This window comes from Aspergillus stella-maris (assembly GCF_047715825.1).
Source record: "Aspergillus stella-maris strain CBS 113639 unplaced genomic scaffold BDV14scaffold_67, whole genome shotgun sequence".
In the NCBI taxonomy this organism is placed as follows: Eukaryota; Fungi; Ascomycota; class Eurotiomycetes; order Eurotiales; family Aspergillaceae; genus Aspergillus; species Aspergillus stella-maris.
Window position 1 is genome coordinate 66,744 of NW_027396861.1, and position 24,340 is coordinate 91,083.

The 24,340-nt window shown below is 51.5% G+C and overlaps 10 protein-coding genes across 10 annotated transcripts; 3 read left to right on the forward strand and 7 right to left on the reverse strand.

Moving 5' to 3' along the window:
* Positions 1–2,157: 2,157 nt before the first annotated feature.
* On the reverse strand, positions 2,158–3,970 carry nfr1 (putative AIF-like mitochondrial oxidoreductase (Nfrl); the record flags this gene model as incomplete). Its single annotated transcript, XM_073771632.1, has 3 exons — positions 2,158–3,427; positions 3,481–3,670; positions 3,748–3,970. 3 exons carry the CDS (start codon positions 3,968–3,970, stop codon positions 2,158–2,160), a joined length of 1,683 nt encoding a protein of 560 aa, XP_073624195.1.
* Positions 3,971–4,444: 474 nt separating this feature from the next.
* Positions 4,445–5,564, reverse strand: BDV14DRAFT_128261 (uncharacterized protein). The gene has a single exon (XM_073766034.1). The coding sequence runs from the start codon at positions 5,422–5,424 to the stop codon at positions 4,645–4,647; it is 780 nt and encodes a 259-aa protein (XP_073624196.1). The 5' UTR covers positions 5,425–5,564; the 3' UTR covers positions 4,445–4,644.
* BDV14DRAFT_128255 (uncharacterized protein) lies at positions 5,564–8,986 on the reverse strand. Its single transcript, XM_073766033.1, has one exon. The coding sequence runs from the start codon at positions 8,371–8,373 to the stop codon at positions 5,704–5,706; it is 2,670 nt and encodes an 889-aa protein (XP_073624197.1). The 5' UTR covers positions 8,374–8,986; the 3' UTR covers positions 5,564–5,703.
* Positions 8,887–11,874, reverse strand: BDV14DRAFT_128339 (arrestin (or S-antigen), N-terminal domain protein). The gene is made up of 5 exons (XM_073766035.1): positions 11,258–11,874; positions 11,088–11,204; positions 10,821–11,033; positions 10,187–10,756; positions 8,887–10,131 (listed from the first exon to the last, which is right to left on the reverse strand). The coding sequence occupies exons 1-5, from the start codon at positions 11,471–11,473 to the stop codon at positions 9,400–9,402; spliced, it is 1,848 nt and encodes a 615-aa protein (XP_073624198.1). The 5' UTR covers positions 11,474–11,874; the 3' UTR covers positions 8,887–9,399.
* A 364-nt stretch (positions 11,875–12,238) lies between these two features.
* On the reverse strand, positions 12,239–15,085 carry BDV14DRAFT_192397 (triglyceride lipase; the record flags this gene model as incomplete). The annotated part of the gene is made up of 10 exons (XM_073771633.1): positions 12,239–12,264; positions 12,332–12,366; positions 12,432–12,668; positions 12,713–12,842; positions 12,896–12,934; positions 12,982–13,070; positions 13,236–13,476; positions 13,528–13,698; positions 14,494–14,529; positions 15,070–15,085. The coding sequence occupies 10 exons, from the start codon at positions 15,083–15,085 to the stop codon at positions 12,239–12,241; spliced, it is 1,020 nt and encodes a 339-aa protein (XP_073624199.1).
* On the forward strand, positions 15,056–16,223 carry BDV14DRAFT_180938 (protein PET117). The gene is made up of 3 exons (XM_073769978.1): positions 15,056–15,304; positions 15,365–15,576; positions 15,635–16,223. The coding sequence occupies exons 1-2, from the start codon at positions 15,209–15,211 to the stop codon at positions 15,548–15,550; spliced, it is 282 nt and encodes a 93-aa protein (XP_073624200.1). The 5' UTR covers positions 15,056–15,208; the 3' UTR covers positions 15,551–15,576; positions 15,635–16,223.
* A 361-nt stretch (positions 16,224–16,584) lies between these two features.
* On the forward strand, positions 16,585–18,573 carry BDV14DRAFT_180941 (indoleamine 2,3-dioxygenase family protein). Its single transcript, XM_073769979.1, has 5 exons — positions 16,585–17,207; positions 17,267–17,580; positions 17,639–17,799; positions 17,856–18,158; positions 18,209–18,573. Exons 1-5 carry the CDS (start codon positions 16,717–16,719, stop codon positions 18,410–18,412), a joined length of 1,473 nt encoding a protein of 490 aa, XP_073624201.1. The 5' UTR covers positions 16,585–16,716; the 3' UTR covers positions 18,413–18,573.
* A 98-nt stretch (positions 18,574–18,671) lies between these two features.
* On the reverse strand, positions 18,672–19,781 carry BDV14DRAFT_203952 (NAD(P)-dependent alcohol dehydrogenase; the record flags this gene model as incomplete). The annotated part of the gene is made up of 1 exon (XM_073774404.1): positions 18,672–19,781. The coding sequence occupies one exon, from the start codon at positions 19,779–19,781 to the stop codon at positions 18,672–18,674; it is 1,110 nt and encodes a 369-aa protein (XP_073624202.1).
* Positions 19,782–19,914: 133 nt separating this feature from the next.
* On the reverse strand, positions 19,915–22,129 carry BDV14DRAFT_128421 (uncharacterized protein). The gene is made up of 4 exons (XM_073766037.1): positions 21,612–22,129; positions 21,485–21,565; positions 20,262–21,437; positions 19,915–20,216 (listed from the first exon to the last, which is right to left on the reverse strand). The coding sequence occupies exons 1-4, from the start codon at positions 21,792–21,794 to the stop codon at positions 20,022–20,024; spliced, it is 1,635 nt and encodes a 544-aa protein (XP_073624203.1). The 5' UTR covers positions 21,795–22,129; the 3' UTR covers positions 19,915–20,021.
* On the forward strand, positions 21,958–24,234 carry BDV14DRAFT_128424 (Leucine Rich Repeat domain protein). Its single transcript, XM_073766038.1, has 6 exons — positions 21,958–22,133; positions 22,187–22,269; positions 22,347–22,481; positions 22,526–22,636; positions 22,681–22,805; positions 22,849–24,234. Exons 1-6 carry the CDS (start codon positions 22,121–22,123, stop codon positions 24,083–24,085), a joined length of 1,704 nt encoding a protein of 567 aa, XP_073624204.1. The 5' UTR covers positions 21,958–22,120; the 3' UTR covers positions 24,086–24,234.
* Positions 24,235–24,340: the final 106 nt, after the last annotated feature.

The window sequence follows — 24,340 nt, forward strand, 5'->3', positions numbered from 1 at the left end:
AATTGAACGCCAACGAGTCACGCAGGGTATCGCAAGAGTTTCACATCCACCACCACTACCACACGACCCCAGTCGCCGCGAAAAAGGAGAAAAGCAGCCTTTTTCGTCGCTCCAAGAAACGCCGCTCCCTGGGCAATCCGCCTCTGTCTGCTACTTCGAATCCGCAACCCCCTCGCAAACTCAAGCACCGCTCTCAACCTTCCACATCTTCAGCCTCTACCATTCTTTCCCAAACATCTGTTTCGATTCCTCCGCCTGGTTCGCATGGGTGGTCGCTGCAGTCTCCTGTTCCGCCTGATTCCCTGGCCAGCTCGCCTCAGTCGGCTTATCGGTCTTCTGTTTCTATTTTTGATCGCGTGGAGCGCGGGTTTGATACGTCGCAACCTACCAGCCCTGACAGTGCGATCTTCACGTCGCCATTGAGGAATGGTCGGTTCAAGGCTGGTGGACCGCTGGATGCGTACCGCACGCTGGACGGAGCGGACGGTCCTATGAGCGATGATGAGTTTAGCGAGCTGCACCTGCAGTCGGTGATCCCTGAGGAGACAGAGGATGGGGCTTCGTTTTCTCGTGCGCAGTCTCCGGCGGCAGATGACGATGTCTTTTCCACTTCGACGCCGTACCGAGCGATTCGTCGAGCCGCGTCTCACGAGAGCTTGTTCTCTGTGGCAGGAATGGACATTCACACACCCAGCCACCGACGATCGCGCATGAGTGATTATGCCCCAATTGGTCTGCCGTTGCACGTACAGCGCCGCATCTTGTCTTCTGATCTTTCCTCAACACCACCTACTACCTCAGCTATCACAGTCACTGCAGGCAGAGAGCCTGTCAGGCCTTCATCCTCTCATCAGACGTCCAAATCTCTCCTCGCAACTGTTGCAGGTGCCCGACAAACTCAAGCTCCGGCACCTCAAGCGGACGCCGACAGCACTCCGCAAGCTAGTCAAGACGACTCGGCCCTTCCATCAAACCGGATCGCATCCCTCGGCCACCGCGTCGGCGGCTGGGTGCGAGGCCGCTGGGGTACCGCTGCAGTTTCTCATTCGCACTCTCCCTCTCACTCCCCATCAACACCAAGGCCTGTCTCTCGCCGCAGCTGCAGCCTTGAAGCAGTCAACGAGGAGACCGAGCCCTCGCCCGTGCAATCCTGCGCATCTTCAACACGCTCACCCTCCACGCAACCGCAACGAGCTGCTTCAATGACGAGTTCTATCTCCGCTTCCAAGGCACAGGAACAGGCCCAATCCCCAAAACGACTAGCCATCCGGTTCCGCTACCCCGGCGTGAACCAGAAGGGTCCGATTATGGGATTCCGTCCTGCGCCGCCGGCCCCTGTCACTATTCATGCTGAGCAGCTTGATGAGGGATTGTTGAGGGAGAGTTTGGCGGAGTAGGTTGTTGGATTTAGCGCTGGTCGCCTCTTACATCTCTCTGCCTCCTTTTTTTTTTTGCTCGGATACTCAGCTATATTTATACCCTTCTACCATTTCACATTTTATACTTGCATTGCATTACATTGCGTTGCGTTCGCATTGGTTTGGATCTCGGACGTTGGACTTGGACTCTCTTTTTCCCCCACTTTGATTTGACATACATATATATACTTCACATAGATTACGATACCCACGAGCGACAGCCAACTCACTCGCTTTATTTCCCCCTCCCAGATACTTTGGTTAAATACACATACACATGTCCTTCTGTCCCTAATCTCTGAGAATAACCCATCAATTCTACTGACTGGATTGTTTTTTTTATTAGTCTGTTGATGACTCGTTACAACGTTCGGTACTATCAATGTCATGAATAAACAATATATATATCAACCCCCTCTCACAAAGGTACATGTGCTGACCACCGCTCCCCTCTCTTATAAGCTTGATCGTACCTACCCCAAACCAAGTTTGCTTTCCTATAGTCGTGACTCGCGACCGCCATCCAAAACAGATTAAGGAGTCTGGACCTGGGCTAAGTCGATTTACGCACCACCCACTCGTCCCGTCTTGATCTTAAGTCCCCGTTTGAGAGTATTCTTACAATATTCTTGGATACGTTCGTCCATAACCCAGAAGAAAGAAAGTAAACAAAATCATCATTCTCATGGTTCATTAACTACATATCTGCATCCTATGCCCATAGCACACTCTGCTATCCTTAGATACGCACCCCCTTCGGCACACCAACACCCAACACATCAACACCATTATTAATCTCAGCCTTACTCGGCATATTCCCCCTCCTCATCAACTCCGCAGCCTTAACCATAACCGGATCCATGCCCATACTCGCCACCGCAACAACCGTATCCCCCTTAGTATAATAAGCCACGAATTTCGCTTCCTCGGGTTGGCCCTTAAGTATAAGATCATCCCACCCATTCGGCGTATTCCCGCAGTATCGCAATTGCGCACCGAGCGCAGACCAGAAGATGGGGATGAAGACCTTGGGCTTGATTTTGTCGAGGGGCGTCTTGTTACTGAGGCTTTGGACAATGGTGTTTGCGACGCTCCGGCCCGAGTTCTGTGCGACGTTCCAGTGTTCGATGCGCGTGTATGTGCCCCCGTTGGGGTCGGTTCCTGGGCCGTGGTAGGGGTACGTCGCTATGTCGCCGATGGCAAAGACGTTGTTGTCTGTGTCCGGCACGACAAAGTGCTCGTTTACCTTGATGGAGCCGTCCTTCTCTAGATTAATGGCAGGGTTGTTTGTTAGGAAATCGGTTGCTGGGCGGACTCCGACGCCGAGCACGACGACGTCGGCGGGGAGGACGGTGCCATCTTGTAAGTGTACTGCGCCAACACTGCGGTCGTTGGAGGTGGAGGGTGTGGCCTTTGATACGCCGGCGTTGAGCTTGAATTTGACGCCTGCCTTTTCGAGGTTCTTCTGGAATATCCTTCCGACTTCAACGCCCATCACGCGCTCCATGGGCGCTTGTTCCTGCCCGACGATCGTAACGTCGTTTTCTTTGGCTAGGGCATTGCCGACTTCCATTCCTATAAAGGAAGATCCGATCACGACGACCTTCTTGCCCTTTTCTTCACCGATGGCGCCGAGGATAGATTGGACATCGGTGACGGTGCGGAGCTTGAAGATGTTATCAAGGACCTGGAACCCATCCAAGGGTAGATTCCGCGGGACGCCACCCGTTGCAAGAACGAGTTTCGTGTAAGTGAACGTCTTGCCTGATTTTGTGGCGACGCTTCTGGCGCTGAAATCAACGGACATGACTTCGTCGTGGACAGACTCGATGCCAACTTCTTTGTACCATTCTGGGCTGCGCCATTGGATCTTCTCTGGGTCGGGGATTAGGGCCTTGGAAAGCTTTGTACGGTCGATGATGAGGTTTGGTTCGCGCGTGATTATTGTGATTGCGCCGGTGTAGCCTAGTTCGCGGATTCCGAGGACGACACCGAGGGTTCCGGAGCCACTGCATTGTCCATCAGTAATCTGCTGAGGATAGTTATGGCGTGGTTATCTTACCCGCCAACAATAACCAATCCTCCCGGCCCAGAAGCACTACACTTGTGCTCTGAAATCCGCTGTCCAGACTTGATAGCGCCCTCCTCACCACGAATATAAACGGCGCCATCCTTCTCCAGCAATTCAAAAGTATTCAGCGCAGCAGGAGCAGGCGCATCCTCAATATCACCGCTCTTGACATTAAAGCAAGCTGCAAGAAACAATCAATCAGCCCACCCATTTCCTCTCCTTAACTAGCAATAAACCAAAGAGGGGAAAGGAACATACCACCATGCCAAGGACAAGTAATCCGCCCCTCCGGCGAAACAACGCCGTTCTTCAGCGGCGCTCCATAATGCGTACACTTGGGGCTAATAGCGTGAACCTGGTCCTCATACTTAACAAGTAGGACTTTTCCATCTTGCACGCTTTCAACTTCTGCTTCGACCTTGTCGTAGTTTTGGATTGAGGAGAGGGAGGAGATGTCTTTTAATTTGTACTCTTGGGCCATTTTGGGTGTTTGGGAGATTGATGTGAATGGTGTGGATGAGAATAGACGGGATTGATAGTGCTTAGAGTGAGATAGAGATGAAAAACGAGATATGTTCTTGGTTACTGCAGAAGGATGAACACAGCAAGCACAAGAGCAACTAGAAGAAAGTCGACAGCCGCAGCGACAGCGTTGAAGTAGTGTAGACGATGACCGTGAGACAGAGCGAGCAGTGCAGAACAGCGCAGAGGGACGAGTCAGAGGGACAGGGCAGAGGAGCTTCTGGCGGGAGGGAGCGAGAGGGAAGAGGGGCACATGCATGTGTCGTGGTTGGGCTGGTGGTGGTTGGTGGGAGGTGTAGAGTAAGAACCTTGGGGAATTGCTGGATTATGGAGGGTCAGGACATGGATTGAGGAGCAGGATGAGCTCGCCAGCAGCTACATTCCTGCCTTTGACTTCTAATCCCTTGTCCATGGTGTGTTTCGTGCGTCATTGTAGCAATAGCTTTAGAAAGTGAAGATAGTGACGCCATTGTTGTGCAGCTACCCCGAGCTATCCACCAATCAAAGCCACTCCTTTTCTAAACCTGTTCAGGTCTGCTTACTCTGGACCCTGTTGACAGAAAGGAAATATATTCAGTTGTAGTTAGATAGATATACATTAGAGTAACTGTACATGGTATCAATAGTTTGTTTTCAGATCCTTGACCTCCGTCCCCGTTTCGTCCTCGGCGGACTAATGCTAACCTCCACGCGAATCCCCGCCTGCGAAGAAGACTGTCGCGTTTGTCTCCGCGTCGGATTGTTCTTCTGAACCCACCCGGATCCTCTCGGGAGCCGATGAGATTTGGCAAAATCCTCGTCGCTCCCGCCTGGCGACACTGGGGGGCTTGATTGCGTCAGGTCGACATACTGCATCTGCGAAGCTGGCGGGGATGGTTCCCGCGCTTCCGGCCAGATGCTGTCTGGGATCACGCTGACTTGCGATGTTTCCTGTTCCTGCGAGGTTTCCTGCGGTTCCTTTTGCTCTGGCGATGGAGATTTGCGCTTTTGGGGCAAGCTTAGCGGAGAAGAAGAGCCCTCCTTGGCGCTTGTCGGAGATGATTCCCTTGATGAACGATCGTATGATCGATCTCGCTGCGACCTCTTACTATTGCGTCGTCGGCGCTCCTCGTATTCTTTATCGATATGATAGAATGGATTCGGAACAGTAGGAGAGCCAGATATAGAAATTGGTTCATCTGGACTGCTCTTCCTTTCGCTCTTAGCTTCAGGAGACAATGGGTTCTGGCTGAGTAGGAAGTTCATTGACTTGTGAAACGATCCGACACTGCCAGGGCTGCTGATGGTTTGAAGATTGTCGGTTAGCCCGGTGTTTTGAAGATCGTGACTGTCGACGTTGGGAGGGCATGTAGAAGGTAATTCATTCTCGTCCGCTTTGAGCGAAGGGTCCTGCTGCTCATGAGAGTCACCCATTGCGGCAGGAGGAACACTCGCAATAGGACTTGGGGCTGAATTCGACTGATCAAACCCTTCGAATCGAGGAGATTGAATAGAGTCGTGATTAGGTTCATGGGTACCTTTGTCGTTCGTAGATGCCGGCGGCTCACTAGAGATCTCGGCGAGCTGCTCAACTTCACGGTCGTTGCTTGCAGTCGTGTCGATCGCTCGATCGGGCTCTTGCGCAGGTTGCTCGTCGCCTGCGGGAGAACTTTGTCGGGTAAGCGCCAGACGAATCGAGGATACAAAGGGAAATTAATTCACTGACTTGCTGGCGTTACCCTCGTCTCCAGCTTCTGCAGCTTCTGCAGGCGCGACGCGGAGCAGCTTCGGTTCGATGAGATCGTCAAAAAGGACTTCGCGGAACCCGTCGTCCAACTCATCGTCGTCGTCCATGCCGGGCATCTCGAATCCGCTATACTGGAAGGGGCCCTCATCCTCGTCGGCGTTTTTGGGTTCTTTACGGTACGGTTTCGTGAGTTGAATGTTGAGGATGTTATCGTCAAAGACTTCGCTGACCACAGCAACGCGGTACTCTGATATCATCGGTTGCCAGTTTGTAGCTTTCGACACGTCTAGCTGTTTGAAGGCAAACACTAGACCGGATTTGAGACCAGACACTGTGAGTTCTGGTAGGCCACTCGCATCCTCTGGCAAGTCCGGGAGGTCACTGTCGGTGTCCACAGCGGTCTTGGTCGTCTCATCACTTTCGTCTTTGTCGTCAATGGTCATCTCGGTCTGGTTGACATCATCGTAGTTGAGCTGAACATCATCGGCGTTGTAGTCTTCATAGTCATACGCTTCTTCCTCGTCGTAGACTTGAAGCTGCTGTCTTCTCTTCCTCTTCTTGCTGCGTTGGCTCCGTCGTCGAATGATTTCACCAGCCTCGGCATCCCAACGTTGCTCGAATGGGAAAGGTGGAGTGCTCAGCTCGATATCATCAAAAACACATTCGGTAGCTCCAAGTATCAGCTTCTCGCGCCAGTCAACCTCAGGCTCGCTTTCAGGCTGTTCAGCAGGAATTTCTTCCGCTTTGGGAGCTGTACTTTCTCGAATCTTGCCAGCCAGCTTCTTCCGAGTGGTGTCCTCTTCCTCTTTCGAGTGAGGCGTTCTCACACCAAGCGAGCCGAACAGAAGCCGCCGGGTGCTGGCTACATTCAAGGAACGACGTTTCGGAAGTTCAGGAGTAGCCTCTATCTTCTCATTGGCAGTCTCATACTGTGTCTCGTCGAAATCGTCATGGAGTTGAGAAAGTTCTGGCTTGACAGAGCTCGGGCTGATATTCTCCTTCTCAGAGAGCAATGTAACGTCGACACCTCCAGATTCCAAGCTCCGAAGCAGCTGCTGACGCTTTGCCTCGAAATCTTCTTGTTCCTTCTTCTTTATACTGGCGCGCGACTCAGGAACGGCGCGCGACTCAGGCATGTAAGAGTCTCCAGTACCAGCGTCGTACTCTCGAAGAGCATCAAAATCCGCATTCTCGTCCAGCAAGCCCAACTGCTTGAGCTTTGTGAGCCTCCGTCGCATCTTGGTCCGCTGATTGGATTTTCTCGTCCTCTCCGAACCAGCTCCAGGAGGGTTATATTCTTGAATCGGCTTCTTTCGAGTCGTAACTTTGGGCACTTCTTCCTCCTCAAATTCGGATTCGGATTCCGACTCCGAGCTTTGCGATGAAGAATCTGAATCCGAGTCCGAGTCCGAACTCGACTCAGAGGCGACTTTGGTGTCAGAATCAGATTCATCGGCCGAAGAGTCTTCGTCATCTGACTCGGAGGCGCTGGAGTCGCTGTCGGAGCTATCGCTATCGCTGTCGCTGGAGACAGAGTTCTCGGCCTCTTCCGACGTCGAAACAGCTCTAGGAGCATTAGTTTCGGGTTCCGCTGCTGGGGGTGCTTGATTCTGTTTGCCGAAAGTAACGCTCTTCCTGCGCGAAGACTCGCCCTCAGACGGTCCAGTAGAGCGACGCGAAAGAGAACTCTTCCTTGGTACCGGCTCAAGGTTGCTCGGCCGCGAGCGCAAAGAGTAGCCGCGAGAAGCCCTAGCAGCCTTTGGTACAGATAGCGCCGAAACGTCCATGTCCTTCTTGAGATCCTGTAATTCCTGACTGAGTTCTCCGGCATCAGCTTCAGACGGACCTTCATCACTCTCTGACCCATCGTCTGTCTTGTCGATGTGGTGTCGAATGACAGTACCGTCTCCATCCTCATTCGGCTCGTGATAATCCTCGTAGTCATCCTGGTACGCATCCTCGAATCCATCCTCAGCCTGTGCAGAAACGCTCTCAGGCTTCAGCAGCGAAAGCTCCTTCCCAGTCCCAATATGCGCAGGCGACGCCCACTCTGTATCCTCCTCCTCATAAGCACTATTCGTCCCCCAGAGCGCAAGCGCCATGCGCCTCTTCTTCCTCGGCGGAATCATAATAGCCGGTCTCGACGAAGTCGGTCTCTTAAGGAAGGGCTTGCCAAACGGCACACCATCAATAAGGTGCTTCCCATCCGCAGAGATCTGATGCCGCCCGGAAATCCGCCGCGCCTTGAGATCAGACATCTGCAAAGCACGAATGAGGACCTCGTCTCCGTCACGCAGTATCCCCTCCAACTCCATGAAATGCAGACATTCCGACCCCCCGACTTCAACGACGTAGTCTTCCAGTCCCCACTGTCCGCTTGACTCATCCTCGAATAACCGCGGCTCGGTCTCAAGCGGTATAACCTCGTTTACATCCTCTAGTAGCTGCGCAATCGTATATCCGCCATTCGAGTACAGCGCATTCGGCATACGCGACGATGTAACAGCCGACGAGGCAGCGGGTAATATCGACGAGGCATTGGGGAGATTATGGCCGAGCAGTGACGGCGGTGACGTAGTCCAGAGAATTCTTGTGATGGGCAGACCGTGTCGGCTGATAGTGAGGTGGAGCCGCATGGTTGGAATGCTAGAGCTTGTAGCTCAGTACCTTAGCGAAAAGCAATTAGATGTTCAGGCCGCGGTCAACAAGCGCAAACACATGGGGCGGCGCGCAAAGATCGAGATTTTAAGATCGGTGTTGCGGGTATGTACCGAATGCACGACGATCGATCGGAGGTGAAGAAAAAGGCGAAGGAAGCAGAAAAACGCCAGGACCGAAAAGCTGAAGCTGTACGCAAAGAAAGTCGAGGATCGCTAGAAACCGAAATAAGCAAGCATGTTGGTAGCGGAGCTCAAGCACGAGGGGAGAGCAGAGCAGAGCAGAGCAGACGAACTCTTGATCTTGATTCTTCCGGCCGCGGGCTCTTTCTTTCACCGCTCGCGTTTGTTTTGATCGACACGCCTCAGGCACTCCCACTTGCTACTAACTAACTTATACTATACTCTTCTGATCCTAGTTGAAGCTTTTCGCGGTCTTTGTTGAGGATCATGCTTTCTTTTTTCTTGTTTTGCTGATGAGGGATTTTCATCAGTTTGGGGCTCTAGTGGACCTGGTTTGTGACGTGGCAAACACATGTTTGCTGCTCTGACAATTGGAGTGATATATCTTCGCGCTACAGGAGACAGTTGGCATGAGGCAACCAAGGCGATCTTCGCGCTGTCAACACCAGACTGAGGGTCACGAGTCGAGGAGTTAGACAAAAACGGCGTTCACGACCTCAAGTCGTATGATCTGCAATCAATAGTTCCAGTCTAGGGTCCTATGCCGACCAACCAGAAGCAGTGAAGAAGTTGCACAAGAGAAGATGAAAGAACTCGAGTGTCTAGTCAATTGGTGGTTATACGTCATTAAATGATAGGAGCGAAGAAAGAGATAGTATAGATATGCCATTGGAACAATACTGGTATCGCGAAAGAGAGATTGGAAGAATATGCCCAGAAACCCAAAACTCCTTGTGCATGCATTTTAGGAATGGTTCCTGCTTTGACTAGTTGACTATAAGCCTACCGAGACTGAAGCTGCAAAAGTTCTCCGGGATCAGGTCATGGCATCGGCGGCGGGTTGCTCGACTGCGAGTTTGTCCTACTCGGACTAGGGACCGGCTTCCTGCTTGGAACTCCAAGGTTGATTCGTCGGGTTGGTCTCTGCGCTTCCTGTTCCTGGCTCGGCGTTGACTGTGATGACTGCGGACTCTCAGCGACCAGCTGATACTGCGGCGGACTGTCGTCCATAAGAAGCGGTGCCTTGTGAATTTTAAGCACGCTCTGCTGCCGGGCGACAGGAGATCCAAGCGGTGATCCAGACCGCGACTCCGGCGGAGACGAAGGAAGCATGTCGAACGACTCGGAAGAGGAATTCGCTTCTTGGTTGCTGTACATGGCGCCGCCGGGCGATTTAGGGCCGTCTCCAACTGAAGGTTTCGCATCAGCTCCGGTTCGGGCTTCAACGGGTGATCTACTAGAAGAGGCATCTGGTGGGTAATACTCGCGGCGAGGGCCTTCCAAAGGACTAAGGGTTTCAGCCATAGCGTCCTCGTAGCTTGGAGGAGCTTCGTCGTGGATATCCTCGGGGTTGACCGGAGGAGGGGCCACTGTTGGTCTTGGGGGCATGGGTGGCCGGTCCGAATCCTCTTCGCGGGAGTGCCTTGGGGATTGAGCGGGCATTTTAGGCTTGTTGTCAGGTTTTGCAGCCATTGCCTCTAGTAGCGCTGGAGGGGGAGTGATTCCAGAGTAGACGCGGACAGGCATTCTCAATGGAATGATGATGAGTTGTGACTGTGGACGTTAGCGATACATAACGGCAAATGTAAATAGGGCGAAAGGGACGTACTCTCATGTTCCCAACTGTACCATGAGCCAAGCCAATGCGCACCTCAAGCTCGTAGGTTCTCGAAATATTGCAAGTCTGGAAAGATGGTGCAACAGACGAGGGTAGAGGCAAATGATTCCACATGTTCGCGTCAACTGTCCACTCGCTCCCGGAGGGGTCACCACCTCTTCCAAGAGGTATCCCCATGTTGCTACGGCTAAAGATCACCCAGGAACCGGTCTCTGTTCGTTTCAGGTCATGCGCCTTGATGTTAGTGTGGGAAATCAGTTCGATCTGTAGCATTTGAAGGAACACAGTTTCAAACGACTCAGACAGCTTGCTGACTAGAATGCGCATTGGAATAGGCTCATTGCAGGTGAGAATTGAGGGGTTTGGTAAACGGAGGTCAGCAGCGACACGAAGAGAGCCTGCGTTGTGATCTTTCAGATGTGATTTCGAGCTCTTGTGGAACAAGCTCTTTGGTGAGGGCGTTGGGCCACTGGCAAATTGGTGTTGACGTCGCGCGTACGCTTCTTCCTTGCGGTTGCCTGTCCGTGGAGGTTCGATAGGAAGAAAAGTTAGGTTGGTGATCTAATCAGTGTCAGTACGTTCCAGCAGTCCGTCCAGGTGTCAAGCTCCAATTATGAGTACTTACAGCACGTAGATTCTCTTTGTAGAACTGCGGCCGAACAACAGTGGCCTTGACATAGTACTTAATCTCAGCCAGCCCCGTGAAGCCAGATAGAGATGGTGGCAGAGTACGCTTCACATGCTCATTAGCCTGCTTAGCCACCTCAACCTTGAGGCCCTGGATGTTGAGGTTGGTGAGCATGCTATTGTGCAAATTGCACGAGTTGTTGAACGGGAACTATATCAATCAGCTTCAAACCTAGTTGCTATGGGCAATTGCATGACTGCTTACCTTGAACTGAAACGGATACTCATATCTACCCGACGGCAACGTAAAAGCAGTATTAGGATTCGTTTGATCCCTGACCAAGGCAGGATCAGGAAAGAGATCCGTCACTTTATACAGAAGCTGCCAAGAGTCAGTATACATACTCCTGAATCTCGAAAATAGGAACGACGTACCTTATGAACCTCCAACTCCGTCCTCTTCTTCTCAGAGTGCTCATTATGAGGATATCTCGGCCCAGCCAAACGAGTGCGACTCTCAGCCTCTAACTTGACTTGGATGCCCGCAATAGCAGCCTCAGACTGCAGCGTGAGAACGACCTTGCCAGCGAGAAAATCAAGATTCGTCAGATGCGTATGCGGCCTGTCGAATAGGATGGCCACGGTCGACATGGCGGGCTACCGTGCTATGATGGTTGGGTTCCCAAGATCGGACTGTACAGTACTTTGTCGCGGGGGATCGCAGTTGGCCTGTGCGGCGTTCGTCGGTCAGTGAGATCACTCTGCACGCCACAATTCGCTGATGTAGCCAGATATTCTACGAGGGTAGGCTACCTGGCACACTGAAGAGAGGAAATTCAAGAGAGAAGATCTGTAATCAAAGAAATAACTACAGAATATACGAGGAAAGAAATGACGTTAAGGCTGAGAACAGGAAGGTCGGCCGTGGGGCAGGACGGGCTTGGAAGGCTAGAAGCTCTCAGGCTCGGCGCGCTCGGAATCGGGCGTTTGGCCAGCGACAAATGAGGAAGTACAAACGGTGAAGAATTGTTTCTCTCACTTATGCACAAACATCTGATCTTCACTATTTCATATACCACTGCAAGAATATCTCTATCTGGCTGCCTTCCACCATCTCCAATCACGACCCTCCAATCCAGGCTAAGCCACTCTGGGTGCGCCCACCAGTCGGCCTGCACCGCCACGCTCGATTACCCTTGCTCAACCAGTCAATCCGCCAGGAACTCCTGATCGCAGGGCCCATGAGACAAGGGCGAATTGGAAAGGGGGCAGGATGTGGCCCAGAATGCAGCTCGTTGGCGTGCCGCTTGCCGGAAATGTACATAGCCGAAAAACACCCCGGTAGGGCTCTTAGGCACCACAATTCCTTGCATCCGCATTGCCGAGTAAAATAAGAGCTCTGTATTCCAAACTCCTTCAGAGGCCTTCCTTGGCGAGCATATCTAAACAATGTTCAGCTTGGCTTTGATCCTGTGTAACGCAGTATGACGCAGGCTGTTTGACACGTACCTGCAATATCCAAGTAGAATGCAACTGCGTTGAAACTGAGGGCGCCAATTTTAGCACGGACATTGCTATGTATAGAGCAAGCCATGGGTGCAGCACTTACTTTGGCTTCTGCCCAGTGATCTCGCCAGCAAGCCACTTGAGGCGGTTGCTCCAGTTGATGAGGTCCAAGTGACTCACGTTCATGAGAGTTCCCTTGTAGCCGCTGTCTCCTCCCCATCTGCTACTTGCTACACTGACTAGGCCGTCATTGTATCCCTCTATTTGCTGGAGAAGACGGTGGGATAAGCGAAAGACTGACCACAGTCTTGGCTCCATTACTGCCCCATAGGAGAAGTACCTGCGACATCAGCCTCATGAAGCGGATCGTAGACTAAAACTTACCGGACATCTTCTAGATCGGGTGTGTTGGGGTTGAACTCTTTCTCCATATACTCGCGGGTTAACTGAGCAAATGCCCCTGTTTCGATCTTGATCTGCTCGAGAAGATAATAGAGCTGAGCCAAGCGATCGTCTGGAAACAAGAACTTTAGTAATGGTCCCTGACCAATGGACTGACCAACGCACCGCCTATTTCGTTGAGGATGTAGTCTGCCACTGCAGAGCCTGCAAGTAGTCAGCAACCATCCCGTCAAAACCGGACAGCTTCATACCCCGATGAGGAGTAGCAATAGTCGTCAAAGACAAGACCTTGAAGTCCTTCGGTTTCAGACGCGAAATCATAAACCTCGAATCAAGCCCACTTGATACCGTCAATAGAAGCTAGAAGGCCTGGATTCGTTGGTGATCTCACCCCTGCAGATGTCGTAAGCCGAATGATCTTCTTCAGGCATGAGTTCATCATACCATACTATGACTGCACGACGTTAGACAAACTCCAGCTGAACGGAGAAAAGGGACGACTCACGCAACAATATTAACCTCCTTCCCCTTCGCAGCAGAAGCAATAGTCTTCTCTAGTACTTCAGCACGCATCTCAATAGACGCCGAAGGCGGCACAGTAGCCGTATGAACCTCGACGCCCTTCATAGAAAGAGCCTCCACAATACCGCGCCAATATTGTACACCAGGAAGAAGAGGTCCGGCGAGCCTTAGCTCCGCGAAACCCATCAAGCCATGTGCTAGGATGACGGGGTTCTTTGGTTTATCTGTCCGTCGTCAGATCTTTTGTACTTCAAAAGAAAGCGATTTGAACAAACCATAATGCTCCCGAATAACCGCATACTCATCCTTAATGACCTTACCGAAGTCCTCCAGCCGGGGATCAGGAGCAGCGCGCGAATCGGTTCGCTGTGTTGAGTGTAATTGTCGTATCGAACAGGCTGAACAGATATACTGAAATGGCGAATGCCGACAAGTGCGACTCGCGACTTTGAGAATGCGTGCTGCAGAAGTGCTGCAGGAGGCAATTTTCATTATTTTGATTTGACTCTTGGGACATATAGAAACTGAGTCCACGGTTGAAGCCGATCTTGGACGCGATAATGTGCGGTGACGCAATGCGTGCCTTATGCCTCAGGCAGATAATTGATAATGGATCCAGATGGATCCAGGATGCTTTGTCGTTGCACGTGAAGATGTCCAGACTATGGATCTTGAACATAACTAGATATCAATGCTGATAGCCTGAATGGTGAATGATGATTTCAGTCAATAGAAATCCGTAATACATGAGACTTTTGGTATATGTTGGTGGTATCCTACGTCTGAAATGTACCTATGTAGTAACAGCGTACAGCTTGAGCCTCCATTCTCACATGCTAAATTCTTAGCCTATAATCGGGTCGCAAAAAGGTAATGGTATGATACACCAGGCTCAATAGATATAACAACGTTATGGGCTTTAAAGCAGCAAAAAGAAATCAACTATGCTCATAAGACCGACCAAACCAACTCAACGTGCAACATTCTATGCCTTGGTAACAATCTTCGCGGAGGGCTCGGGCTTCACATCGGTCAGAGCGTGGATAAGCTTTTCGACGACCTTAGGACCCTTGTCCTTTCCGGCCTTCTTGATCTCCTCGAGCTTGACTTCGGCTTCCTTGTTCGCGTCGTCCTCGGCCTTCTTGTATCCGCTTGAGTGCTGTAGATCGTAGCGTTAGCCCTTTGTCGGTGAAAAAGCCGCACGGTTCCTCGTCTGAAGCGAGTGAATTAGTGCAACCTACCTCCGACTCGAACTTCTTGAACTCGTCCTCCTTTTGCTTCCTGTATTCCTCGATTTCCTTCTGGGCCTCGGCCTTAGCGTCCCTTATCCGCTTGGTACGGTCTGCAAAGTAGGTTTAGCGAGGGTCATAGTATAGGTAGATAATAGGGTCCGTACATTCTCTGGCTATATAATGCGACACGTCAGCATGGACGCAACGAGTGAGGGTGGTAGAAACGACGAACCTTCCTGAACAATCTTCTGAGCCTCTCTCTCGGCCTGCACAGATACAGTCAGTTGCGTAAGCTCCCAGCGATATCAGATCAATGGAGCATACATCGAGGAGGGTCTGAATGCCTGCGGAGTTCTGGGCGGACTATGGAACAGTTAGCATCTCCTGAACGAGTGGGGACGGGGTTTAGATGCGCACCATTTTGACGACTAGATACCCTGAGATAAATGGGAGCTAGTCAGATGACGAAGATTGTAAAAGATTGTAAGGGGTCAGCTCGAATGTGGAGAGTGAAGTTGTGATGCGGCGGCATGAAGCTGGATCTCCGCAATGCGGATGACCCCCCAGGGCGGTCGGACATTCTGCCGCTCATCACCGCCATCACGATAGTCTCGAACCACCCTCTCGCCTTTTTCGGCAGCTGTCATCTCACCAATTGTGTTGACCGGTTATTTTTTTCTTCATTGTTTCACTCATAACGGCTCCGAATCTTTCTGTCTGCATTATGTCGCGCGCTTCGAAGCTTACATTAGCCGGCACCGGCCTGGTCACAGCGGGCATCGTCTACTTTGTCCACTGGTCGCAAGAACAGGAGAAAGCGGTATGCTGGAGCTCTGCCGTAATGTCATATGTTCTTGAGACTAACTTCTGTGACTCATAGTCCATGCATCAGGGTGTCATCCGCGACATGGAGAAGCAGCGCATTCAATTAGAGCGAAAGGCTGAGTTCGAGATGCAGAGGAAACTTGAGGAGGAATACTTGAAGCTTCAGAAGGTTTCTCCGAGTACAGATGGGCCATTACAATCACCGGGTGGCGGACAGACACCGTCCAATCAAGGGTCATGACCGGCAGGTTTATAGAAATACTACTGGTGAGTCCCAGCCCTGAGCAGCTGCGTTGATATCTGCAGACTAACATGTTGGATTCAGTGATATATTTGTATACTAGACACGATTTGTACATTATTACGACCAAGAGGCTCATACGTCAATCAACGCTACTCATATAGACTGTACCAAACCATTGGTACCAACTTGCTATTGGTGGTGATCAGCGATCTGCAGCATCACGTGGTAGTATAGATGCAGGCTAGATCATATCGGCCATGGTCAGATTGTCACAGATGATGAACAACAATGCCAAGTTTTCAACTACAACGTATCGAAGACATGATATAGACGGCTGCAGAGCTGTTCCGCCAGTGAGGTATGAAGTGGACGTCCGCTATGAGACCATGGACGGTGGAGGGAGCAGCGCGATGCGATTTATGCATTTGCGGTAAGAGTTCGGACAGACCGACAGACCGACAATCTGCACCTTAAGGTCGACCATGTCCGGGTCACGCACAAGTTGTACGGAGAACTTGGCAAAGGCCGGCTATCACCGGAGGCCGGGAGAATTCCGGCCTACTCCAAATATGATGAGCATGTGGCAATCCTGGATGGGGACACTGGTCTTGTTTGGCCCGTTCATACACCTTCTACTTGCTTCTAAATGGGTCTGAACACTTGGTTTACGTCTCCAAACTGCAATCTTAGTTTGTACTATGCTGTAGTACGCCAATTCAAAGGGCAAATGCCCAGGGACGGAAAATCACGTGACCCCACACAGCCCTACGAGTGCCAAGCTTTTGTATAGATGCCATAGCATAGCGGAGCTGAGAGTGAAGCGCAGGGACACGGGGGATGGCCAAGAGAGTCTTCATGGATGCTAGGGAGGCTTTCCTGTATGAATCTGCAACGTTATCACGGCGTAATCCTGCCAGAATACGTGTTCACTTTCTCTTTCGTAATGGACCCTCAGAGGCCGGAATTGATACCGGCCTCGTCCCTTATAAAGGGCGCTCACTTTCCAGCCAACCTGCTCACTCCTTATCTTCCCTCAAGCAAGAAGGAGCCCGGCTATCTATCGCCCTCAACCACCAGCCCACCCCGCCGAGTTTCCTGCCCAGAGACACTTTCTCTTCCTCGTACCTCATCGTCCTCTTCCCTTTTCTCCTCTTTCATTCATCATGTCACCCGCCAAAATCATCTCTCAATCCCCTACCACCATGGAGTCCTTCCCTCACATCCATGATGACCCTTCCACCTTGTCCCATTCCTTAGACCCCTTTACTGTCACCACCTCTACTGGCTTCCTACCTTATCTGACCTCCCCTACTACCCTTCCCGATGCCTTCAAGCCATTGATGTCCCTGCTTGACCAACTTCCTGTCGTCAAACATGATGGAACCCCAGGTCTACTAGCTACCTACGAGCTAGGCTCTCACGTCGAGGCTCTTCCAGACCTGACTGACGAGGTTGACAAGCTTGTCACGGCCGATGGTGCACCAGACCTCTACACCATCATGGCTATCTTCCGTGACTACTCCTTTGTCGCCTCTTCCTACCTTCTTGAGCCATGCTGGAAGAACTGGTGCACAAATCCTGAAGGTGGTTATGGTCTCGGCCGTGAGCTTTTACCCAAGGCTGTCGCCAGACCTCTGTACCGCGCTGGACAGATGTAAGTCATCTTCCTTTATCCTTTGGTCAAGCTATACTAATGCTATCTCAACCTTCCAGTCTGGACATTCCCCCTTTCATGTCCTATGCAGCTTCCTATGCGCTCTTCAACTATACCCTCGCGGACCCATCCAAAGGCTTGGTCTACTCCAACCTCCGTCTGGTCCGAGCATTCGAGCGCGGTCTTGACCCTCGTAGCTCTGAGGCAGGATTTATACTGACCCATATCGACATGGTCAAGGACACCCCTGGACTAATCAAAGGTGCTCTTCAGGTCATTGACACACTTGAACAGAGCGGTTCGCGCTCTGATGTCAATGATGGATTCCGCGAGATCTTGGCTTCGATGGAGAAGATTGAAGCCGGCATGGAAGGTATATCTTCAGATAAAACCCTAACACATGAGTGTGAGGCTAACAAACTCACTCATAGATATGTGGGCCAACTCCAAGCCAAACGAGTACCTTCATTTCCGTGTTTTCATCTTCGGCATCACTTCCCAGTCTATGTTCCCCAACGGGGTCATCTACGACGGATGCGAAGATAACAAACCTCTCCACTTCCGCGGTGAGAGCGGCGCAAACGATAGTATCGTACGTCTCAATCTACACTTAAGCCCTAGCATAAATCAAGTCTAACATACAATTAGATTCCCCTCCTTGATCACCTCCTCCAAATCCCCATGCCCAACACTCCTCTCACAAAAATCCTCCATGAATTCCGCGCCTATCGTCCCCTTCCCCATAGAACATTCCTAACACACATCCGCACAAAGGCAGAGGAGTTAGGCGTGTGCGACTTTGCGTCAAAGGATACAGAGACAGCTATCCTCTTCCTACGCACGCTTAACCACGTCCGCAGCTTCCGTTGGCGCCACTGGCTCTTTGCCCGCGAGTACATTATTCGCCGGACGCCGCACCCTACTGCTACTGGCGGGAGTCCAATAGTTACGGTATGCTCCCTACCTTCTGCCTTCTACTGGATGTTAATGATTTGGTATAGTGGCTACCCAACCAGCTGTCCGCGGTTATGGAGATGATGATCTCCATCTACGACAGTGTTCTTGCGCCGTGTAAGGCGCAGGGGACAAACGGGTACGACGGCGCTCTCCAGAAACAGGTTGAGCCCATGATGGAGCTGGTGAGGGACCAGAAGGAGAAGTTGGCGAAAGAGGTCGAGAAGTGGTGCAAGGAGAGAGGTGTTTAGATTGGCATTCAGTTTCATGTTTGAGCGGTTGTGCATGGTAGAGATCATGTTAGATTTTCGTCCATGGCCGAATTCTGCTTTCATTGCTTTAGTCTAGAAGGTACAGACTGCCTAGGTAGTCAATTTCAAAATCTCAAAAGTCTTCCTAACTCCACTCTCTTTCTTTCCCTCTCTATATGCACCTCTCAACTCCGTACACCACACTCTATACAACAGCCATCCAACCACCAAACACCGACCACGTCCAATACCATGCAACCTACAAATTCGCCTCCCCACCCCTCCCATTCTCCAACACATACCTATACCTCGCCCTCCCCTCATGCATATCCCCCAAAGCCCTATTAACCTCCTCCATCCGCCTAACCACCACCCAAGGCCTAACCCCCCTCTCCGCCGCAAGAGCCAACATATCCCGAATATCAGCCGTAGACCCAATACTCGACCCCGTAACTTTGACGCCCTTCTGTATAAGCGAGAACGCGCGCAGCGGCGGAAGTGGCTCTTCCGGTGCCCCGACTTGCACGAACACTCCGTCTCGTTTTAGAAGGCGTAAGTAGCCTGCTAGTGGCATGTCTTTGCCGGAGACGGTGCAGATGATTATATCCAGCGTTCGGGAATGGTGTTTTGCCCAACTTTTGTCTTCGGATGTTGCGATGAAGTCGGTTGCGCCTAACCCATCAACAGCATCGGCCTTCTTGCTCGATGAGCGGGAGATAGCAACCACGGACTCAGATCCTAGAGCCTTCGCGAAGAGAATCCCCATATGTCCCAGCCCACCAATCCCAACAATACCCACCCTCTTTCCCGGCCCAGCACCATATTTCCTCAGCGGCGCATAAACAGTAACACCACCACACAATAACGGCGCCGCCCCATGGCTAGGTAAAGCGTCCGGAATCCGAAAAACAAAATGCCCCGGCCCGCGCCATTTATCAGCGTATCCTCCCATTGCTTTACTCCCATCCGCATACCGCGAATTATATGTGGCAACCATAGAAGGACAATAAGATTCCTCTCCATCAGAACAGGCCTCACAGTCAGGTCTTAAACAAGAAGACGACTGCGCGCCGATGCCCACGCGATCACCGACTTGAACCCGTTGCGCGGGGTCATTGGGCTTCGTATCATTTGCGGAGGAACCCACGCGCGTCGCGAGGCCGATTATCTCGTGGCCTACGACGCAGGGGTAGTCGGATGGCGCCCAGCCCGAGCGGATTGTGTGGATGTCTGTGCCGCAGATGCCGCAGTGGGTTATTTTGATTTCGATGTCGGATTTGTTGAAGGGTTTCGGGGTGAAGGGTTCGTGGGTTAATGGGGATTTGGGGTCGTGCGCGACCCAGCCTTTGAAGGTGTCGGTGTCGGGCATGGTTGGTGTGTTTTAGGGTGGGTAGTTGAAGGAAGGAAGTATAGTAAAGTATTAGAGTCGTGGTTAAAGGTGAAGTACGAGGTGCGGAGAAGTAAATTGGAGAACCGACAGAATTGCCGAGGTTGCGGAGTTTCAGGTTTATGCCGTGACATTCATTCATTACTGTACCAAGAGGCTAGGCTATGGACATATTCAACAAAATATTAAACATGAAGAACGAAAAATGGGTATATGATCCTGCTACTTCATCCCCATCAACTCTCCCAGCTCGTCGCTCGTCAATGTGCTTCGTCGCCGGTCTCCTGTCTTCTTCCTTGCCATTTTTTTACCACGAGCTCTCTTTCGACTCTCTTGCTCTCGGCGGGATTGTTCAGCTGCGCGGGCCTCAATCTCGGCCGCGGCTAATTTCTGGGGTACACTCATTCGAGTGGGTGCCTGTAACGTCAGATGGATTCTGTCTAAATCAGGTGATGGACATACCGGACGCGGTCCTTTGGGCTCAACCCGCTTCCTTGATGGCCGGCGCGTGACGGCATCGGATTGATGAGCTTTGATCGGCATTGTGTCATCATCTTCTTGGGTTTTGGATGTAGGCTTGCTGTCTTTCTCGAAAGCCACACCTTTCCGTGGTGGTTGGGGTGCGGCCGTGTTGTCTGTCCGTTCCTTGAGAGCTCGACTAGCACTAGGTTGAGGCTGTTCATCTGGAGCTGGTTCCTGAGTTGGAGCCTCATCTGATATATCCTCTTCGTCCTCGAGCTCTTCGTCCTCCTGGTCTTCGAAGATTGGCGAGTGCATGGCGACGTCGCCGTCTTTGACCCGAGAGTGTCTTGTGTCGACATTAACATCAAGCTTCAGACCCATACGGAGTTCATCCGCTCGGACAGACCCTCCTCCTTGTGCTATCCGCTTATGCCAGCCGTCCATCATAGTAACCGCTTGTCTCCATCGGCTCTCCATCTTCTCCCACCCTTCGCGAAGCCGGTTGATTTCTACATCACGCATCTCGACCTCTTCCAGCGGTACAAATGACGGGTTGGTGAGGAGTGTGCGTAGATGGTCCAGCACTTGGTCCATTTCACCGGACAGCTCCTCGCATGAAGCAGGCAGATTCGTCACAGCAGGACCAGCGTGCGTTGACCGCTGGCTAGCCGCGTGCGAGTATCCATTTTCAGCGGTCTCTTCTTCCGTCAGTCCTTGTAGTTCTTTCAGTGTAGAGACGGTGTTTCGCGCGAGGGAAATGAGGGTGTCATTCTCGTCACTGAGCTGCTGGCATAGTTGCGTAAGGAATTCGTTCGTTTCCTCCTTCAAGCTGTAGCCCGGATCGCGCACTCCCTCGCCGCCTGACAGATATCTTGATCGAGACTGACTGGCAGAAGGGTTAATGTTGATCGTCGTCACACCTAATCCGTCGCGCTTGCCTCGTTGTCGGTCCGCCAGATGTGCCTTTAGTTTCTGTAACTCGAGGTCTCGCTTGCGAATATCGTTAGCGCATTGCGATCGAACTTGCTGGACAGTCGTTTTCATGCGCTGGACCTGTTCTTTCAATCCTCGGATGGTCGCTTCCGCGCTCGACACGTTGGTCTTGAATGCTCGTTCTTGGACTTCGGCCAGGGCCAGCGATCGCGACAGTTCCGACTTTTTCGTTTGAAGTTTTTCCTGCAACTCTTAGTTCCGTCATTGTATCAATTGTTCGGGGCCCATACAATTTCAACCGTCTTGTGGGAGTCCTCCGCTCGAAGTGTCCGGATCGTCGTAGCTAGGTTCTCTCTGTGCTCTGCTTCGCGCTGCAACTGTCAGTCGGATGCGCCGGGTTCGCAGAAATAAACTTACATCGCGCCGTAGGACCAAATCATTGACCAAGTTAATTATCCTGGCCATAGTATTAGGTGTTCCACCCTCTTCATTCTCCGGATTCACAAAATCAATCGGTCGGCCGCTCTTCACCAGGCCCCGGGCCAGTAAAACATTATTGATGTAGGTAGAAGCAGCCTGCAGATCCCCCTGTGGCTCCATGGCGACGTGCTTGTCCTGCAAGCAGCCTGGTTGGTTAGTAAAGTAAATATAAGGACAAGTGAGTGTCCTCGACGAGGTTTGCCGGTGATAAAAACAGCCGATCGCAAAGCCGAAAGGGGAAGAATGTAAACACTGCACGCGGTTGGGTTGGCGACAGAGACCAAAGCCGCGGGTCCCCGCCAGTTCAACACTTCAACGCCCAGAGTGGCGCCCGTTGCCAGGTTGACCAACCGTCGGAAGTCGGAACTGATCTTAACGGCTCTCACTCTCAGACTCATGATCTCCATAGTCTTGTCTGCGACTCTGACTAGTGTAGGTGGCTGAAAATGGGATCTCGAGGTATTTCGATTTCGGTCCACCTTCAAGCGACTTACATCGCTAATCGCCTGTAGGAGAAGCCGCGCTACTCCAGCGCCAGGGCCAGAATCTTTATGGCCAAGGCAATTGGGACGCTGCAATAAGCGCCTTTACGGAGGTAGTCCACTATTTCCCTTTTCATTGGCCGTGTTGTGCTTTGGCCTTAGCTGAAGTCCTGTCTAACTGATGCCTCAGGCACTAAAGTGTCCTGATGTAGATGCGCTCTCGGTGCTTGACAATCGAGCGGCAACATACACGAAGCTATCGCAGTACGAGCAATCTTTGAAAGATGCTAGGCAGATGATAAAGCGGGATAAGAAAGATGACCGCGTAAGATACCTTGACTTTTGATTTATCTGCGCTAACTCGGTTAGGGATACCTGCGTTGCGCTAAAGCATTGCTACTGAGTGGGAAGCCGGAGAAGGCTCTTGAAGTATATGCCTACGCGCTGAAGAATTTACCAAAGGATCAGCCACGATGCAAGGTTCGTTCCTTTACCAAGTCTACTTGTACGCAGCTAATTGTCAGGTTGTGGAGCAAATGCATACAAAGCTTCAGGAGAAGTTGGTATCAAGATGCTACGATCCGTTTAGTGTGTTCCCGCTAGAGATAGCCGGGATGGTAGTAGAGCACTTTGACTTCAAAGATACTGTGTAAGTGATCAACTCATTCTCCGTTCTCCTCTGACCAGATTAGGGCTATCTTGCGTGTTTCGAAAGGATGGGACAGGTTTCTCTCATCAATGCGCGAACTATGGATGCGCCTTGACTTCTCCAGAGCGCGCAGCAGAATCCACTGGTCTTCTGTGCTGTCTTGCATTAAGAGATCCAAAGCGATGCTCACACACGCTGTCGTCGCGAACCTCACCAAAGCCTCTATCCGCAGAGTCCTCGAGTACATCAGCCGGTGTCCGAACCTCCAACATCTAGAGATTCTCTCTCCTACCACATCAAACGACATTTACGAACTCTTCAAGAACTGCAAGCAATTAAATGTCCTTCTCGTCTCAGCAGAGACAACAGTCTCACAATCCACGATTTCCAAACTCCTATCCAGCCTACCTAAATTGGAACGCCTCGAAATCCACAAAGCCACCAAATCACCCGCCGCAGAAGCCAAATGGCCCTCATCCCTACCAAACCTGAAAAGCATCACCTTTGGAACGACCGATGCAACCATGACCCTAGGATATGTTCCCGCCCTCTACGTCCCCCGAATTACCCAACCTTCCACTGCAACGCCAATAGCCAACCTCACCGAACTCCGCCTTCACTCAAATCCAGAAGTCTTCTTCCCTTACCCACCATCATTCAACCCATCGGACTTTCCTAAACTACGAAAATTGGACCTGACTGGTCTGTACGTCGGTGACTTGTTCGGTCTACCTCCTTCCCTCCAATTCTTGCGTATCCGAGGCGGCGCAGCAACCGAATCTGTCCCTTTTAGCAAGGAAGAAGACGCCTACGGAAATACTTTACCGCCTCTCCCAAATTTATCAACGTTGATACTCAGTGACGTCCCATGGGCGACCTCAGTAACCCTCCACGCATTCATTGAGCAAGCAAAAGCCCCGCTGGAGGTAGTCCACATCGACAGCTGCTTCAGGGTCACACCATTCATGGTCGTGTCGGAGCTTTGCAAGAACAATTGCCGGGTGGCGACGCTGAACATTGCGCAGTCTTCAGAAGTCGACGACCAGCTTGTCGACAGAATTCTTGAGATGTTGCCGACGTTGAAGGTGCTAAATCTATCGAGCACCAGAATCTCGGGTATTGCGGTGAAGAACATCACTGATGCACGGGACGATGATGATAAAGCGACTGTGGATTGTGTCTATGTCAATCGGTGTGAGGAGGTTTCAGCCGATGCCGTGGAGTATGGAAGGTCGAACGGGGTTACTGTTGTGAGTGATTTGAAGGGCATTGGCAATTAGACCATGGATCAATCTGTGATGACTGTGCAGGGACTAGATTGAGCACGTAATCTATTTTCGCATGCTCTCTGCCTGAGGCCAACACTGCTCTAAACGGGGCACGAAGCGGACGCTAAACCCCATTCGAAGAAAGTTACGAGATATACGAGGTTATGGAGAAGACAGTGACCATGGTCAAAAATAAAGGAGGAGAACTGTCTTCCTGAGAAATGGGGATCGAAATCTTTTCAACTTCTTCTCGATCCCTTCCTCGCC

Bases quoted from the DNA above. Each gene is read 5' to 3' on its own strand.
- BDV14DRAFT_128261 (XM_073766034.1), bottom strand. From the start codon at position 5,424: ATGGGTGACTCTCATGAGCAGCAGGACCCTTCGCTCAAAGCGGACGAG.
- BDV14DRAFT_128255 (XM_073766033.1), bottom strand. From the start codon at position 8,373: ATGCGGCTCCACCTCACTATCAGCCGACACGGTCTGCCCATCACAAGA.
- BDV14DRAFT_128339 (XM_073766035.1), bottom strand. From the start codon at position 11,473: ATGTCGACCGTGGCCATCCTATTCGACAGGCCGCATACGCATCTGACG. The intron at 11,205-11,257 runs GTACGTCGTTCC...GACTCTTGGCAG, and splicing joins CGGAGTTGGAGGTTCATAAG to CTTCTGTATAAAGTGACGGA. The intron at 10,757-10,820 runs GTAAGTACTCAT...GACACTGATTAG, and splicing joins ACAAAGAGAATCTACGTGCT to ATCACCAACCTAACTTTTCT.
- BDV14DRAFT_180938 (XM_073769978.1), top strand. From the start codon at position 15,209: ATGTCGCGCGCTTCGAAGCTTACATTAGCCGGCACCGGCCTGGTCACA. The intron at 15,305-15,364 runs GTATGCTGGAGC...TGTGACTCATAG, and splicing joins CGCAAGAACAGGAGAAAGCG to TCCATGCATCAGGGTGTCAT.
- BDV14DRAFT_180941 (XM_073769979.1), top strand. From the start codon at position 16,717: ATGTCACCCGCCAAAATCATCTCTCAATCCCCTACCACCATGGAGTCC. The intron at 17,581-17,638 runs GTATATCTTCAG...ACTCACTCATAG, and splicing joins GATTGAAGCCGGCATGGAAG to ATATGTGGGCCAACTCCAAG. The intron at 17,800-17,855 runs GTACGTCTCAAT...ACATACAATTAG, and splicing joins GCGGCGCAAACGATAGTATC to ATTCCCCTCCTTGATCACCT.
- BDV14DRAFT_128421 (XM_073766037.1), bottom strand. From the start codon at position 21,794: ATGGAGCCACAGGGGGATCTGCAGGCTGCTTCTACCTACATCAATAAT. The intron at 21,566-21,611 runs GTAAGTTTATTT...TGACAGTTGCAG, and splicing joins ATTTGGTCCTACGGCGCGAT to CGCGAAGCAGAGCACAGAGA. The intron at 20,217-20,261 runs GTATGTCCATCA...CTGACGTTACAG, and splicing joins AGCCCAAAGGACCGCGTCCG to GCACCCACTCGAATGAGTGT.
- BDV14DRAFT_128424 (XM_073766038.1), top strand. The intron at 22,270-22,346 runs GTAGTCCACTAT...CTGATGCCTCAG, and splicing joins CAATAAGCGCCTTTACGGAG to GCACTAAAGTGTCCTGATGT. The intron at 22,806-22,848 runs GTAAGTGATCAA...TGACCAGATTAG, and splicing joins TTTGACTTCAAAGATACTGT to GGCTATCTTGCGTGTTTCGA.